Source organism: Vanellus vanellus (assembly GCF_965231255.1).
Source record: "Vanellus vanellus genome assembly, chromosome: 5".
Lineage (NCBI taxonomy): Eukaryota > Metazoa > Chordata > Aves > Charadriiformes > Charadriidae > Vanellus > Vanellus vanellus.
Window position 1 is genome coordinate 21,133,976 of NC_138910.1, and position 13,929 is coordinate 21,147,904.

Here is a 13,929-nt window from a genome sequence, read left to right on the forward strand (position 1 = left end):
AATGGACGACTCTTGTGCTGCAGGAAGGCTGTCTGAAAATATCTCAGCACTCTTCCAAGAAGCAGCTTTATTCTCCAAGGAAGTCTGTCATAGGACCCCTCCTAAGAGTTCCCTGATCAAGTTGAGCAATACGGACTATGCAGTCCAAATTCATTCATTAGATGATATTTCTTGGAAAAAAAACAAAATATTGTACATGAATTAATAAAATTCAAACCACAGAGCAAATATTTGCCCACATTTAAGTCCCAAGATCTGTATTAACTGATAAATCACTGTGCAATTAAATCAGAATCAAACAGAAGTCATCTTAAAAAACACATTCCCAAAGGCTTCTAAGTTCTAAGAGAGCTGCACAAAGTAGTACAAAATAGAAAATACAGACAAAAATACAACTTAATCTGGACTTCTGTCCTTCCTTCGTGAGCTCTTCAACTTCAGTCAAATCACTTTAGATGAATAAGAAATGTCAGTACAAAATAATAAATCTAAGCAATTTTGTTGAGTGACAGATTCTAGCCCAGCAGTCATACATTACTGTTAGACATAATAGGATATTAATCATTTAAAGCATGTTGACATTAATAAATTATTTTCCAAAAAATTGAATTCAATTAAAAGACAAACATGATGAGGTAAAAAAAGATCATGATTTTTTTTTTCCCCCTCCAAAATTCCTTTTATTAAAATACAGAAAGAAACCTTTGTCTTCTTCAAATGATAAAGCCTTTCAGCAGGACACAGTACACAAATTCAGAACTTCTGTTAAACAGTGCTCTCTTGTGGTTCTGTGCATCAATGAAAGAGTAAATCATTGTATACAGATAAAGGAAGTCACGGTTTGAAATTTCTTGTCACTGAATCTAACACAAAATTAATCCCTCAGACTTGCATTTCATTTAGTTCTGCATTTTAATTTTCTAGTGTGCCAATAACCTTATTTTTAAGGACCACCTTTAGATCCTGCATTCAAAGCCAAGTATGGAATGAAAAAAAAAAAAAAAAAAAAAACCACGACAATTTTATCCTTGATCTTTAACTGGAATTCACAATTGACAGTATGTGCAATACCAGGATAATACTTAATCCGTCTATTCTCTCAAGTTCTGTTGGCAGACTTTCTGCACTGCATGGGATATATAGGTTACTTAAATATGTAGCCCACATCTCATAGCTTCAATTAAATACATCCCTATTTGATTGAAATAAAACCTTACTTTAACTGGCTGGGAGCACAAGAATGTTAAGACTACTTCCCAAGATTTCCACCTTTTTCTAGTAATGTAACGTAAAGAACAAACTATTCTAGCACACTTAACTAAAACATTAAAATTGACTGGAAAGATCAAAACATCAACTACTAGATATGATAAAGTGAGACAATGTTCTCACATTTAAATATATAAACTATTAATTGGAAGAACAAAAAGGTGCTCAGAATACCAACTTACATAAGAAGTTATTTTTGTTTTGCCTTTTCAAAATACAGCAGTGTCTTTGGATACAGGACACAAAGTTTAAAAGGAACACACCTTTCAGTTTCTGTAGTTATTTTAAAACTAAACTTTTTAAAAGCAAGTACTACGCTTTTATTTCCCATTTATTTCAAGCCCCAGCAGATATTAACAGGGTTATCAGGCTTATTATGTCTAAACTTTTGATTTAACAGAAGTGAGGCAAACGTAACTAACCTGTTCATTCCTATCAAGGCTGTTCGATTTCACAGTATCAGATGCTGGTCTGACTTGGCTTTGTGCAAGTTCCTGGGGAGCACTCTGGGAATTTGGCATAGGCGGTAAAGGAGCTCTCCGTTTCTTCGGCATTTCAGATGGCAGAGTGTTTGAATCATACTGCTTGCTAACAGTGTTAGATCTTGTGATAAATGTTGGCCTTGGCTTGCTCATCAATGGAGTTGCTGGGGCACTGGCAACCTTAGGGTGCGAGAGAAGGAGGAAAAAAAAATAAAAATCCAAGTTACTTATACTTTCTGGAAAACAAGCAACAGTATTGATTGCTCAATAGGAATACATTTCCAGAAGTTTTGCTTATACAAAGTTACATCTTACTTGTTCTCTTTTCTTTTTGCTTCGTTGAAAAAAGCTGAAAAATCCTTTGTTTTCTTTCTCTTTCAGAACATCTAAGTTTTCAGATTGGTAGGAGTCTAAAATAGAAAACGGTAGTTCTAGATGTTATTTATTGCACAGATTATTGCTTTGGCATTCTTACTATTTCACTGTCTGTCATAAGCCTCCTGGAAGGATATACAAAACACATCGTAAATCACCTATATTAATAGTTTTTCTAAACACTGCAAAATGAACAGGTTTCCTACCATCCATGTTCTTCCTGTCTTTCTCAGAACTTGGAATAGATGAGTTTCAGCTGTTATTAATAACCCCAGCACTTTATCCAGCCCATCCCACTTGTCATATGTTATGGTTCATATCACAAAGGCTGTAAAAGGGAGAAAGAGCATCAGCCTCTCCAGCTCTCAATTCCTAACAGTTTAAATTCATGGCAAAGTGTGAAGTGGGACAAGACAGGCACAAGCTTGCACATGGTATGACTATGGAGAAGGACCACTGAAACTCCTGATAGGTGCTGCACATGTAACTGTCATAGTAAAGATAGTCAAGTCCATTCCGGTGTCTTGCAGAATTTATCCTCCTTACATTATCTTATTCACGCAGACAATTTATAAATCTAAAGGATGTCTCTTTTTAATTTTTACTGGATTTAACTTTCTTAAAGAAATCCCATTGAACGCAAATGTAATGAGCGACAGAAATCAGCAAGGCCACTGTGGGCCCCTGGAACAAGTATCAATATAAACATGACTAAATTTAATCAATCAATCTCGGGTAAAACTATACAGAAATACTTTCTATATAGCTGCATATATCCACTTCTGTATTATCTTTTCAAATATGCATTTATGATAAGACAGAGATAATGACTCATATCACCGTTAAGCAGATGTTATAATAGGAGCGGACGGTAATGTCACATAAGTGCTACAGTTTCACCGCCTATTTCAGTAAATCGTACCTTGCACAGACGGTAAATTTAAATCAACTGGTGATGTGGCTACAGAAAGACAAAAAGAAAGACAGAAAATGTGAATCTGAATCAAGGATGCAGTTATAAGTTACAAACACAGAAAGCCAAGCTGACTCTTCAACATTAGGAAAAAGTAACTGGGTAGTTTCCTGAAGTAAAAAGACGCGTATCTTTACTACCTAATGTCATAGACTACTTAAGAACTTGAGCCTGAAGACATGCAAAGCGGACTGGAATCTTGTAAATAAGGAGAGAGTGTCCACTTATATTTCGGAAGGAAAGAGGAACACTAGTATATAGAACAGTTTGCGCTGTAAGTTTTGGATTGTCAGGCAGTCCACACTTGGAAAACAAAGAGGAATGTATAACGAAAATATAATCTGAATAAAATAAGATTTGGATTTAAATTCTATTAAGTAAGAGTGTACCTCACCATTTACTTTCATAAAGAAAGCTGAAAATTCAGAGCTTAGAAGTTGTCTGCAAAACTGAAATGCTGAACTACTTTGTGCCAAGAGAACTGAAGTATATCTAAATTTCCTAGCGGGGCACGGCCTTGTAGAAAGTGCACATGCCCTTGTATTCTCTCCTAAGGATTTTTGGCTGTTGATTCAAATGAAGTGCACGGCATACTGTGCAAAAGGCAGCTCTGCCTCTCTGTGGATGAGAGCAGTAGCCAGACAACAAACAAGACAATGCACTATGGGCACATTTAGTTCAAGTAACATGTTTAGGCAAGTAAAAATACACTGTTTTCCAGTGAAGAAGAGAAAGATATTTCATTTTTGTTTTCTCCATGGGAAAAGGATATATTTTCCAAATCTGTCATTCTCCTATTATTCAAGATAACCGGCCTTTGGGAAGTAACTGAAAGAACTCTTAAAACTGTAACCACCGAATGGTAAGGTTACTGTATTTCAGTAGAAGGGGAGAAAAGACACAAACAAAGAAACCCAACAAAACCCCCCAAGTTTTAGAGCAGGAAGAAACCCAAGCAAATAGGACAGTGTTCAAGAACAGGAATGAGGCAGTATTACTGCATTCTATATTGAGGTAAAATTTCCTGTGAGAAACGTCTGAAAGAGAACAAATCACACTGTATAGCATCTTTAATCACAGTACAATAAACCCTTTATGAAAAAGACAGGCTTACAGCTGAAGTTTAAACCAGGCATAGGAATGTCTTTACAAATATAAGGAAGTTAGTTCATAGTGCCCCTGCTGGACCATGATTAACAAGAGAATTATTATTCCTTCACAATCTATAAAATTAGCAAACAGCACTCAGAAATATACATAAACACCACCAGAATATTTTAACACTTTTAAAATTTTAAATATTTTTAACAAAACAATTTCTCTTATGTTTCTGTTCTTCTCAGCTCCTTATGACTCTATGTCTTTCTATGAGCTAAGGGAAATACAGTGGTGCTGGTCTTTCTGGGGAAGGGGTTGCTGGTCTTTCTGGGGAAGGGGTTGCTGGTCTTTCTGGGGAAGGGGTTGCTGGTCTTTCTGGGGAAGGGGTTGCTGGTCTTTCTGGGGAAGGGGTTGCTGGTCTTTCTGGGGAAGGGGTGGGGGAAGGAAAGGAAGTGGTTACTTTTAATTGATGATTTGTACTTAGCCACCTTTACTGGTATGTAACACTTTGTTAGAAAATAACACATTTATGTAGCACTTCTCAAACATAAGTACAGGTAAACTTGTTCCAGTTTCAATTTTGCAGAAGACTGATGAAATATATACTAAAATACTAGAAATTAATTTCTTCATAAGTAAAAAACCCCAACAAAACATATACATTATTGAAATACTGTCATTATCTTTTCTATAACTGCAATTTACCGAAGTTATCTTACCTCGACTGATATCCATGGCATATAATTCTCTTAGTCCAAGGTCATTAAGAGATTTGGTCACATCAAGGGGTTCTTGAGACTGGTAATTCTTCAACAGCAGAGTGTGTGAAGGATCAAACTCACATTTACTACAGATAATGGGTACAAGTTCTTGAAGGGGTGAATGTGGACTAACTCTTATTACCGTCTTCTGTGTCTTCTTGTAGTTTATCACTACCCTTACTGTTTGCTAAAGAGAAGAAAGTTCCAATAAATACCAGCATAAATTCTTAAAGAACTGGCATTTGTACAACAGCCTTACAGTGATCACAGCAATTCCTCTTATGGCCAACTTCACCAATGTTATAGATTCAGTAACATTACAAGAGAAATTATGAAGTATTTTGTGATTCTCTTCTACTGAAGAAAAGGACACATGAAACTGTCTGCTCCTCCTTTAGCATCTGTCATTTGCCTGTCCAGCGGGGTACGTGCCCGGAGCGAGATGCCCTACGAGGTTACCTTAGGTAGCTGTAGAAGTCAGTCAATGAGGCATGTCTGTGTGTGTCTGTGTATGCACATGCGTAGGACGAAATTAAAAGGGCAGCGGAAGAGCTCCCCTGGCCCTAAGTAAGTGCTTTAGATAAATTAAAAAACAGTATTCTTCTAGATAGCAGAAAGACAAAGGTGGAAGGAAAGATTTAGGTAATACCCAGGAGTTGCTGCTGCTCAAACCAGGACATACTTCTAAAACCTCCTGCCTTCTTAAGGGTATATAAAAAAAAAACAAGTAACAGCAAAAAAGTACAGTATGTATTAAAGGAAAATGAACATACAATCAGAAGGGCATATATATCACAGCATGACAGATGGTACAAGTTGTTGATTTTCAGTTTGTGGAAGGCTGTATTGAGCCACACTTCATCTGCAGAATTTGTCAAAAGGACAGTAAGGCGTGGGATTTCAAATTAGATTGTAATGTTTCCTTCTTTCGGCAGCAAAGACGTTTGCTGCAACAAATTGAGATGTATTTTACCTAAGAGGAGGTTATCAATAACATGGAGCCAAGCACTTCGCAGGGGTGCATGGTGAGAGGATGAAAGACAACAGGAAAAGCTGAAACAAGAGGCTGAGCTACCAGCTCACTTTGTTGAATACAACAGTGATTCTAATTTCTCAATACGCTTAAATTTTAGTTCTTACCTCTGGTATAACTGGAGCAGGTTTCTTCTTATCCATTTGTTTTGGTTTTACAATCACCTTTTCCACTTCAAGCATTCCCACTGGTGTGTTGGGTTTGAATTTAATCTGGCTATTTTCTGCTGATACCAACTCTATAGTATAACTTGATGGATTTAAATGATACTGGGCACAGAGAAAGATCAGCAAGTCCATCATGGGCTTCCTGTAAAAGACAAATGGAACTGTCACAACAGATGACAATTAAGCAGGCTATAACAAAACATGCTGATAAACATTTAACCCAAGTCATCCTTTCCTTTCCGTGACTATATCATTACTGCCTGACACCAACTTTAAATATCTTCAACACATAAAAAAAAAAAGGACCACTCCCCCCCCCCAAAAAAAACCAAAAACAAACCAACCAAAAACACTAAAAAGCAAATGAAACCAGCTTGCACAGAAGTATGCCAAGTGCTTGAGCAAAGGGGGAAATTTTTGCTTGTGTGATGCGATGCTTTTCCTGAGGTCAGCAGGGAGATGTGTATTAGCCACCTCATTTGACATTCGATGGGAACTGTAGCAGTGGTGATAAACGCCCTGCTATTCATTAAGAACAGTTACCTTAAAAGCTTTAAATTTTTATATCCATTCTGAGGTTACAGGGGACTTTATTTTCATAAATTCTGAGCACGAACCATTTGGAGGAAGCAGAAGAAATGAAGTTTTAAGGTCTTGCATTAGGGATCCCAAAATGAAAGTCAAGCGTTTAATAGAGACAGAGGGAAAGAAGCTGAATGACAATATAGTAGTTGAATGCAATTTCTTGAGAAGCTCTGTGTGATCCAACAGATGTCCTTTTCACAATGAAGTATGGCAAACCGAATTTCTCATGTGTAGTCACTAACTCTGTGTCCTTGTTCTCTCGTGCTCAATGAAGAACATACAGAACAGCATATCAAGATAGGGTGAACATTCCCAGTGGCTACTGGAATAAATTTATTAAAGCCGTACTTTAAACAGAAGTGTCACAGAAGTTTAAATAGACCAAAGGTAAGGGGAGTATCCTAACTTTGCATGTTACAGACACCGAATAAGGTTATAGTCCTATCAGGTCACAGGAACTGGTCAATCCTCAAGAATTTTTTAGAGTTGGGTAATCACCTGTAAGGAGCATTTCATTTTGACGCCCTCTGCATCTCTCAGTTACAGCTACAAACAGGGAAACCTATCACCTGCTCTGTCTCACAAGGATATTATGAAAATAATTTTAAAAGTCTGTGAAGCAATCAAATGCTATGTTGAAAAGAACAACAAAGTGTCTAAGAGAACATTAATATAGGGTTTGACTGGTAGAGTTTTATCAGAAATCTTAAATTCTAGATATAATCTCATAACAGATGGAAGTATTCTGGTAGCATAGTCAAATGTGGAAACAGATAGCTTCTACAAAGAGCCATGAAGCTAAGCAGAATTCTAGATAATATAAAGATTGTAAACACAGTTGAGTAGGAAGTTAAAGCAAAATTTTAATATGATCCATTTCTGTAAAAAGACTTAGGAATGACTTAATGTTAGAAATTACTGTGAACACTGTTTCCCCCCATCCCCCCTTTAATTAACCCTGAAATATTATTCCATTTTCACTTGGTCTTAAAGAAGAAGCGTTCCTTAAGCAAACTATCTTCTGATTTGCAGAAGCAAGGCTGCACTCTCTGGTGCACATGCTGCATTTCCAGAAGATGGAAACAGTTTGAAAGCCGACAGATATATTTACTGCAGACTCCCCCCCTCCCAGCAAAGTTTCTGCCTGCTTAAGTGGCAGTAGAATACTTTCCTCAGGAGACAAAAGCAGGAGGAACAATAAAACCAAAAAACATACAGAAATTATGCTCCGAGGTGTCAAAAAGCAGCTATCAGATTGTCTGAAGAGGTATAGAAGAATGTAATATACTCACATGCCTTCATCTAGATGATATATATCAGCCTGAGGAATAGCATGAGAAATACACTGAGCAAGGCAGAAAAAACCCTATTCCTCCCTTTCCACATAGCTAAACCAGAGAGTTTATTTCAATTCTTCTCTCATATATGTCACAACCTGCTCTGATTAGCAGAAGGAACTACTCTGTTTCTTGTACTTAATGGAACAAGTACATCCATCACACCCTAAGCAGAAAAGAGCTGCAAATGCAAATTATGTCATTTCCAAATTTCACTGGAGGCAGGGCAGGGGAGGGGAGAAAGGAGCCAGAAGAAACAGCAGACACTACTGTAGTGACCTTTCTGGTTATCAGTCTATCCAATAAGTTACCCATTACTTTTATTGTGGTGCATTTTTTATACACTGACTCTCTTTAAAAGCTGCCCTTCCTCTGGCCTTCAGTTACTGGAGAAGGGTAAGAACGCCGAAGATGACCAGGACGAGAATTCACAAGCAAAGATCACAGAAAGCCGTCCTATGGAAATGTACCACAGTGGCAGGGGCAAGCCCTCACGTTAACCAGAGTCACAAGAAGTGACAGAATGATAAGTGAGAAACACAGCTGCTCAAACACAATGGACAGGTACATGCAAATTAGTACACGAAAACAGTGATTCAGTGCAAATTTGCTTTCCATTGGTACTTCCAGAAATGACCTGCTTGACTGGAGGATGCTAGACTTTAATTCCCCCCCTCCACTGGAGGCCAAGACACCTTCAACAGCTACTTTAGACAGATATTCCTACAGTTATAAAAAAAGCAATATTTTTTTGTAATCACATCCTTCAAAACTTGCAAACTATTTTTGCTGAAGCCTTCACGGATTGCAGATAGAGGAATACATATATCACAGTAAATTTAACAGCTTCCATAATTAATATTTAGTAAAACTCCAAGAAGTGGCCATCCGCTGTCTCACAGTCCATCATCTGCTTGTCCTCCTTTATCCAATTTCAGTAAAATATTTGCAGCTTCTTTAACTTCATTACATTACCTTTTTTTTTCTGGAAATCTCTGATCATAAATTTGTTTACATATTACTGCACCCCTTCATCTCTCATCTGTTTTCCTCTGATTATTCCTACCTGGCTAAATAAGAATAAAAAGTGGCTAATAGCAGCCTCTCATTACCAGACATAACTCATAATTAAATGATGAGCCTTCACCTAAAATGTATCAAACCATGTTATGTTTGTAACCAACAGTGAAAGGTGTCACTTCAAATACTGGATCAGGTGTTGAAAGGAAAAAAAAAATGCAAACTTAAACACTCCTGTCCAAAAAAAAAAAAGGCTAGAAACATGCTACTTGAGAAAAAAAAAAAAAAAAGTTGAGATTTTTACACAATCAAACTTTAGGAACAAGGTCTTCCCATCCCATCATGAGACTCACAGTAAGCATCACTGAACAAACAACTCTTTCAGTAACCACAAAAAGTATTCCTACATAGGGATGGAATACAAAATAAAAAAAAGAAAATGGAAAAGAAAAAAAAGAAATAAACAGTTTGGCTTTCTGTAGATCTCCAATTACTTAAGCCCATGGCTTCATGGCCTTCCTTGCAAAAATACTTACTAATCCTATTCTCTAAAGAGAAAGTCATTTGTTTTCCTGGAGAACAACAAAAAAACACCAAAACCCCCAGAATTTGTTAGTAACAAATGTAGGTACAATAGGTTTTGAAAAGTAGGGCAACACCACAAAGCTTGTTATTCACAGCTAGCTATACAGAGTAAACCAACAGTTTAGTAAGAATACTCTAATGACTGAAAATACTCAAGAATGGATCAAATGGAAACTCACAAAGGACTCTTAAGAAAACAAATTCAGCAAAGCTAAGGTCTTTCTGAAAGGCATGTGAAACTGAAGCCCTAAACATGCTACCCTGCATAACTGTTTGTTTGACAGACCGTTTCCAAATAAAATTCGTGTCACCATCATATTGGCCCTTGAAATCCCTAAGTTAATTTACTGCTGCATACAACTGAAACTAATTATTCAATTCTGCAAAAACTTTCTCAAACTCTGCATTTCTTCCTTGTGGACAAAAATCTAACTTAAAATCATCAGGCTGCTAAATAAAGTAAATCTACAACTTTTGGGTTTTTTCTTCTCTGGCTGCGGAAAATTCTTCAGTCCTGTGCTGTGTTTAGAAGCAATGGAGAAGATTCAGAAACTTCACTCTGAAAAACATTCCAATAAGGGGGAAAAAAACCCAACAACCAAAAAACAACCCTCACTCATTCCTTCCTCTGAACAGTGTACCTTTACTTTCTACCACTCATTGCTATTACCATGAGGGGGTTGGTTTGTTTGCTTTTAAATAACTGTTTGCCTGGATCCCCCTGCAGGAATCCTGGTCATAGGAGAGTGTGAATGCCGCTGTCAGGTTATGAACAGATGAGCTGCATCACTATCACCAACTACTACAAAACACAACTTGGTGTCTAGGCTTGAATAAGAGAATCCACCTATGCCTAAAGCTTCCCAATGAGGAATGAGCTATTTCAGCCCTCATTCGTATTCTCAGTCTCTCAGTTTTTTGCTTTAGTTGCCCATAGAACAACTCCAGGATCAAAAATTATTCTCTTGTAATTTTTTTCTCTAAAACCCCTTTTGGATTTCATTCTGATCCTCTTCTGCCCGATTCTACTCGCTTGGGATGTTTATCTATGTAACATCTTGCTTTGTTCTACACAGCTCTTGCTGTCCACTATGCCAAAGCAGAGAGCAAACCAAGCCAACTTCATCTGAGGACAGTAGAGAAGTTCCTTCTAGTGCACTATGGCATTTGCACATGTGACTGTACAAACTCAGAGTTTTGCTTTTCCTAGTATAAGAATTAAAAAGATATTCTCTGCTCAGGAGCTTTGAACCTCCTCATCTCTGATTATGATCAGGAAAGAGACAAATTAACAATTTATCTGTTTATGTCATTTCTAGAGGGATCTTGCCTATTTGTCCACAAAATGTGACTATCAAGACAGAGCAAAACTAGACGAAAAAAGAGTTTGTTTCAGAGAGGGCTGCAGGTCCTGTACAGTATAGTATCTCCCCTCACTCCGAGTGAGCCCAGCAGTGCTAATATAGGTTCTTATTTGCAAGAGAGCCATTTATGGAATCAATCACATACAGTATCTTGAGCGAAAAAAAAACAGTAACCAAGGGACAATAAAACTGACTGGGAAATATGTACGCTTCCTGATAAGTCTGTGAGGCTGTCTTGAACACTGAGTAATTATACACTATGTAATTCGACCAAGCAGAAGAAGATACAAGCAACATTCCTTTCTGGCACTTTATTCTGAGCAAAGCAAGACAGAGGGCACACAGTACTCATAAGTGTGGGCAAGGGGAGTGAAAAGAAGAAAGAGAAGTGCCTGACATTGTACACAAGAAGTCTCACCTTTAAGAAATTTTAAAAACTGAGGAAGGCACCGTATTTACAGACAGCAGTGTTCCTTGCTGTAAACACGCTAGCAAGACCACCATAAAGCATCATAGTAGTCAGCAATTATTTCAAAAAATTTCTTCTGATAAATAGAACCTTAGATTATCCTGAAAATTACATGGAGTCCGGGGCAAGGGAATCCACAAAGTTCATCCATTGCAGCTCTGGTAAACAAGCTGGTATTTGACGTCCAAGCAACAGCCTCATGCACTCCAGCAAATGACAAAAGTGTGCAAACAGACACAGACACAAGTAGCAAAAGTCTTTATCTTTCATAAGTAGTGGAGTAGGTGTAACTACACATTTACATTACCTGGTTTAAATAAATAAATCAAACAGACTGCTTGCTTTCAGTAGCAAAGACACTGGCAATACAGTAACCAACTACAATATACACATAGTTTCTCTGTTTCAACTTAGGAAAGCAACAAACTGGCATCCTAACGGCTCTGATCTATACAAGGCCTTGCATAGAAGACTTCTTAGTAGACCTGCTACGATAATTAATATAACATTTTAAGTCCGAGGATTTATGATCTCAACTCACCACTCAATGCCCAGGTCTTTCTGAACTAAAGGTGACTTGAGAGTTATACGCATAATCTATACTACCAATTAGCAGACTGAAATATGTATTTCAAATTAAAGCCAGCTTAAGCAAAATATATTGGAGGAAAAAAAAAAAATTAAAAAAAAGGTTTTCCAAAGCTGTAGCTAGAAACTATTTCTTTGAAGCATTATAGATTTTGTCTGAAGCAATGACAACTTTTTTTACGACTGCTAGTATTCTATAGGTAGTAATGCTGAGCAAGTGCTGAACAGGTGACTTCGTGCCCAAATAGGATGCGGGAATTCATCTTTAGGTCTAACAAGGAAAACTTATGTGGGAAAATTCAGTGACTCACACAAACCAGTATTGCTCTAGAGATTCGCAGTGACTAGAAAGAACAAGAGGTATGGCTACACTTCCTCACAGGCGCCATACAGAACTTCTGAATCTCAAAAAACCGTCTTCCCAAAAGGTAGGAAAACATACAAAGTATGTTTCCACACCTACCCAAAAAAGTTCAGGCTTATATAACTCATGTATTTTACTGAGTAATTAAAACCTGGATGAAGGCTGAAGTAAACTAGAGTAAGAAAAGAAAATTAAACAAAAATGTCATTTTGTGGAACTCACCTCCCATTAACTGTAGTGTACTTGATCACATCTCCTGGCAGGATCACTGATAGTTGAATGTCTTTATCGATTACATTCTCTTTCTGTTCCATGATGAGGTTGGCTGATCCTGTGTCATCAAATGGAGAAACAGCAATGGGTTTTGTTTCAGAAGGAGGAGGAGGTGCTTTAGATTTTCTTCTGAAATAAATGGATAAAAATTAAAAGTCAAGTATGTATTTATACATACGATTCCATACTGGCAAGTTAACAAGTCTCGGAACAGGAATGAGCCACACAATTCTTTTCACTCAGACTGTGTAAGTGATATGTGCGAGTATGGGATGAGAGAAGATTTTTAAACATATGATCAGTGGTGAACAGATGACACAACAGGCTAAGGTATCTACCCTATTTAAAAAAAAAAAAACAAAAACAAAAACAAACCCAAGCAAACCCAAACCCAATAAACATCAAGCCCAAAACAAAAAGTTTTTTTTTTTAATATAAATTTTAAAAAGTAAATTAATTACTTTTTTCCTCCCTCAGATTACACAAAGAACCCTGTGTTCTCCAAACAGATTTACAGGATTAGCATAAACAGAAATACTGTACTAATGCAGTAGGAAGCCAAATTGCACTGACAGTATGTTTAATGTATAGGATAGATAGGTGGGGAATAATCACACTTTTCCTCCCCAAATTTTCTTTGATTTTCAAAATCATTCAAACAAATCTTACCAGCTCTAGTTTATTTATTTCTATACAGTAATAAAATAGCACTATAACCAATACTACTCTGTTGTAATATTTCTTGACATTTCAGTCACATTATGCTCTCATATTTTCCCCTCACCTATTCTGAGTTCCTATTTTAATTTTCTCATTATCCTTTCCCATCTTAGTGACAAGCCAGTGTAATCTTGAATGCAAAGAGTGATCACTACATAGGTTTCACTTATTTCACATAAAAAAAAAAAAAATCCAAAATGGTATAAAAGGAAAACTCTCTACATCTCTATATAAGTACATTACAGTAGATTCTGAGGGCAGGACTCATGTCCTACAACATATAGTCTAGCATCCCCTTTTATTCAAATAACTTTCCACAATTCACCAATATTGTCACAGGAAAAAACAGTATTATTAAGAATTTCACCATCAGAAACAAAACCAAAACACACTGTGGAGACACATTACCTCATAAGAACTTTTTAGTTTCTTATACCCATTCTTTTAAAAAGTTTGAATTGAGTGA

At 36.9% G+C, this 13,929-nt stretch overlaps 1 protein-coding gene across 1 annotated transcript in view; it reads right to left on the minus strand.

Moving 5' to 3' along the window:
* Window positions 1–13,571, minus strand: part of COBLL1 (cordon-bleu WH2 repeat protein like 1) — a gene marked incomplete at its 5' end in the record, with an annotated part of 38,493 nt that extends 24,922 nt beyond the window's left edge. Inside the window, 6 exons of the mRNA XM_082483455.1 lie at window positions 1,692–1,931; window positions 2,067–2,161; window positions 4,917–5,145; window positions 6,099–6,300; window positions 12,693–12,872; window positions 13,528–13,571. Of these exons, the coding sequence (XP_082339581.1) occupies window positions 1,692–1,931; window positions 2,067–2,161; window positions 4,917–5,145; window positions 6,099–6,300; window positions 12,693–12,872; window positions 13,528–13,571 (990 nt within the window). The remainder of the gene's footprint in view (window positions 1–1,691; window positions 1,932–2,066; window positions 2,162–4,916; window positions 5,146–6,098; window positions 6,301–12,692; window positions 12,873–13,527) is intronic.
* Between the last annotated feature and the right edge of the window lie 358 nt (window positions 13,572–13,929).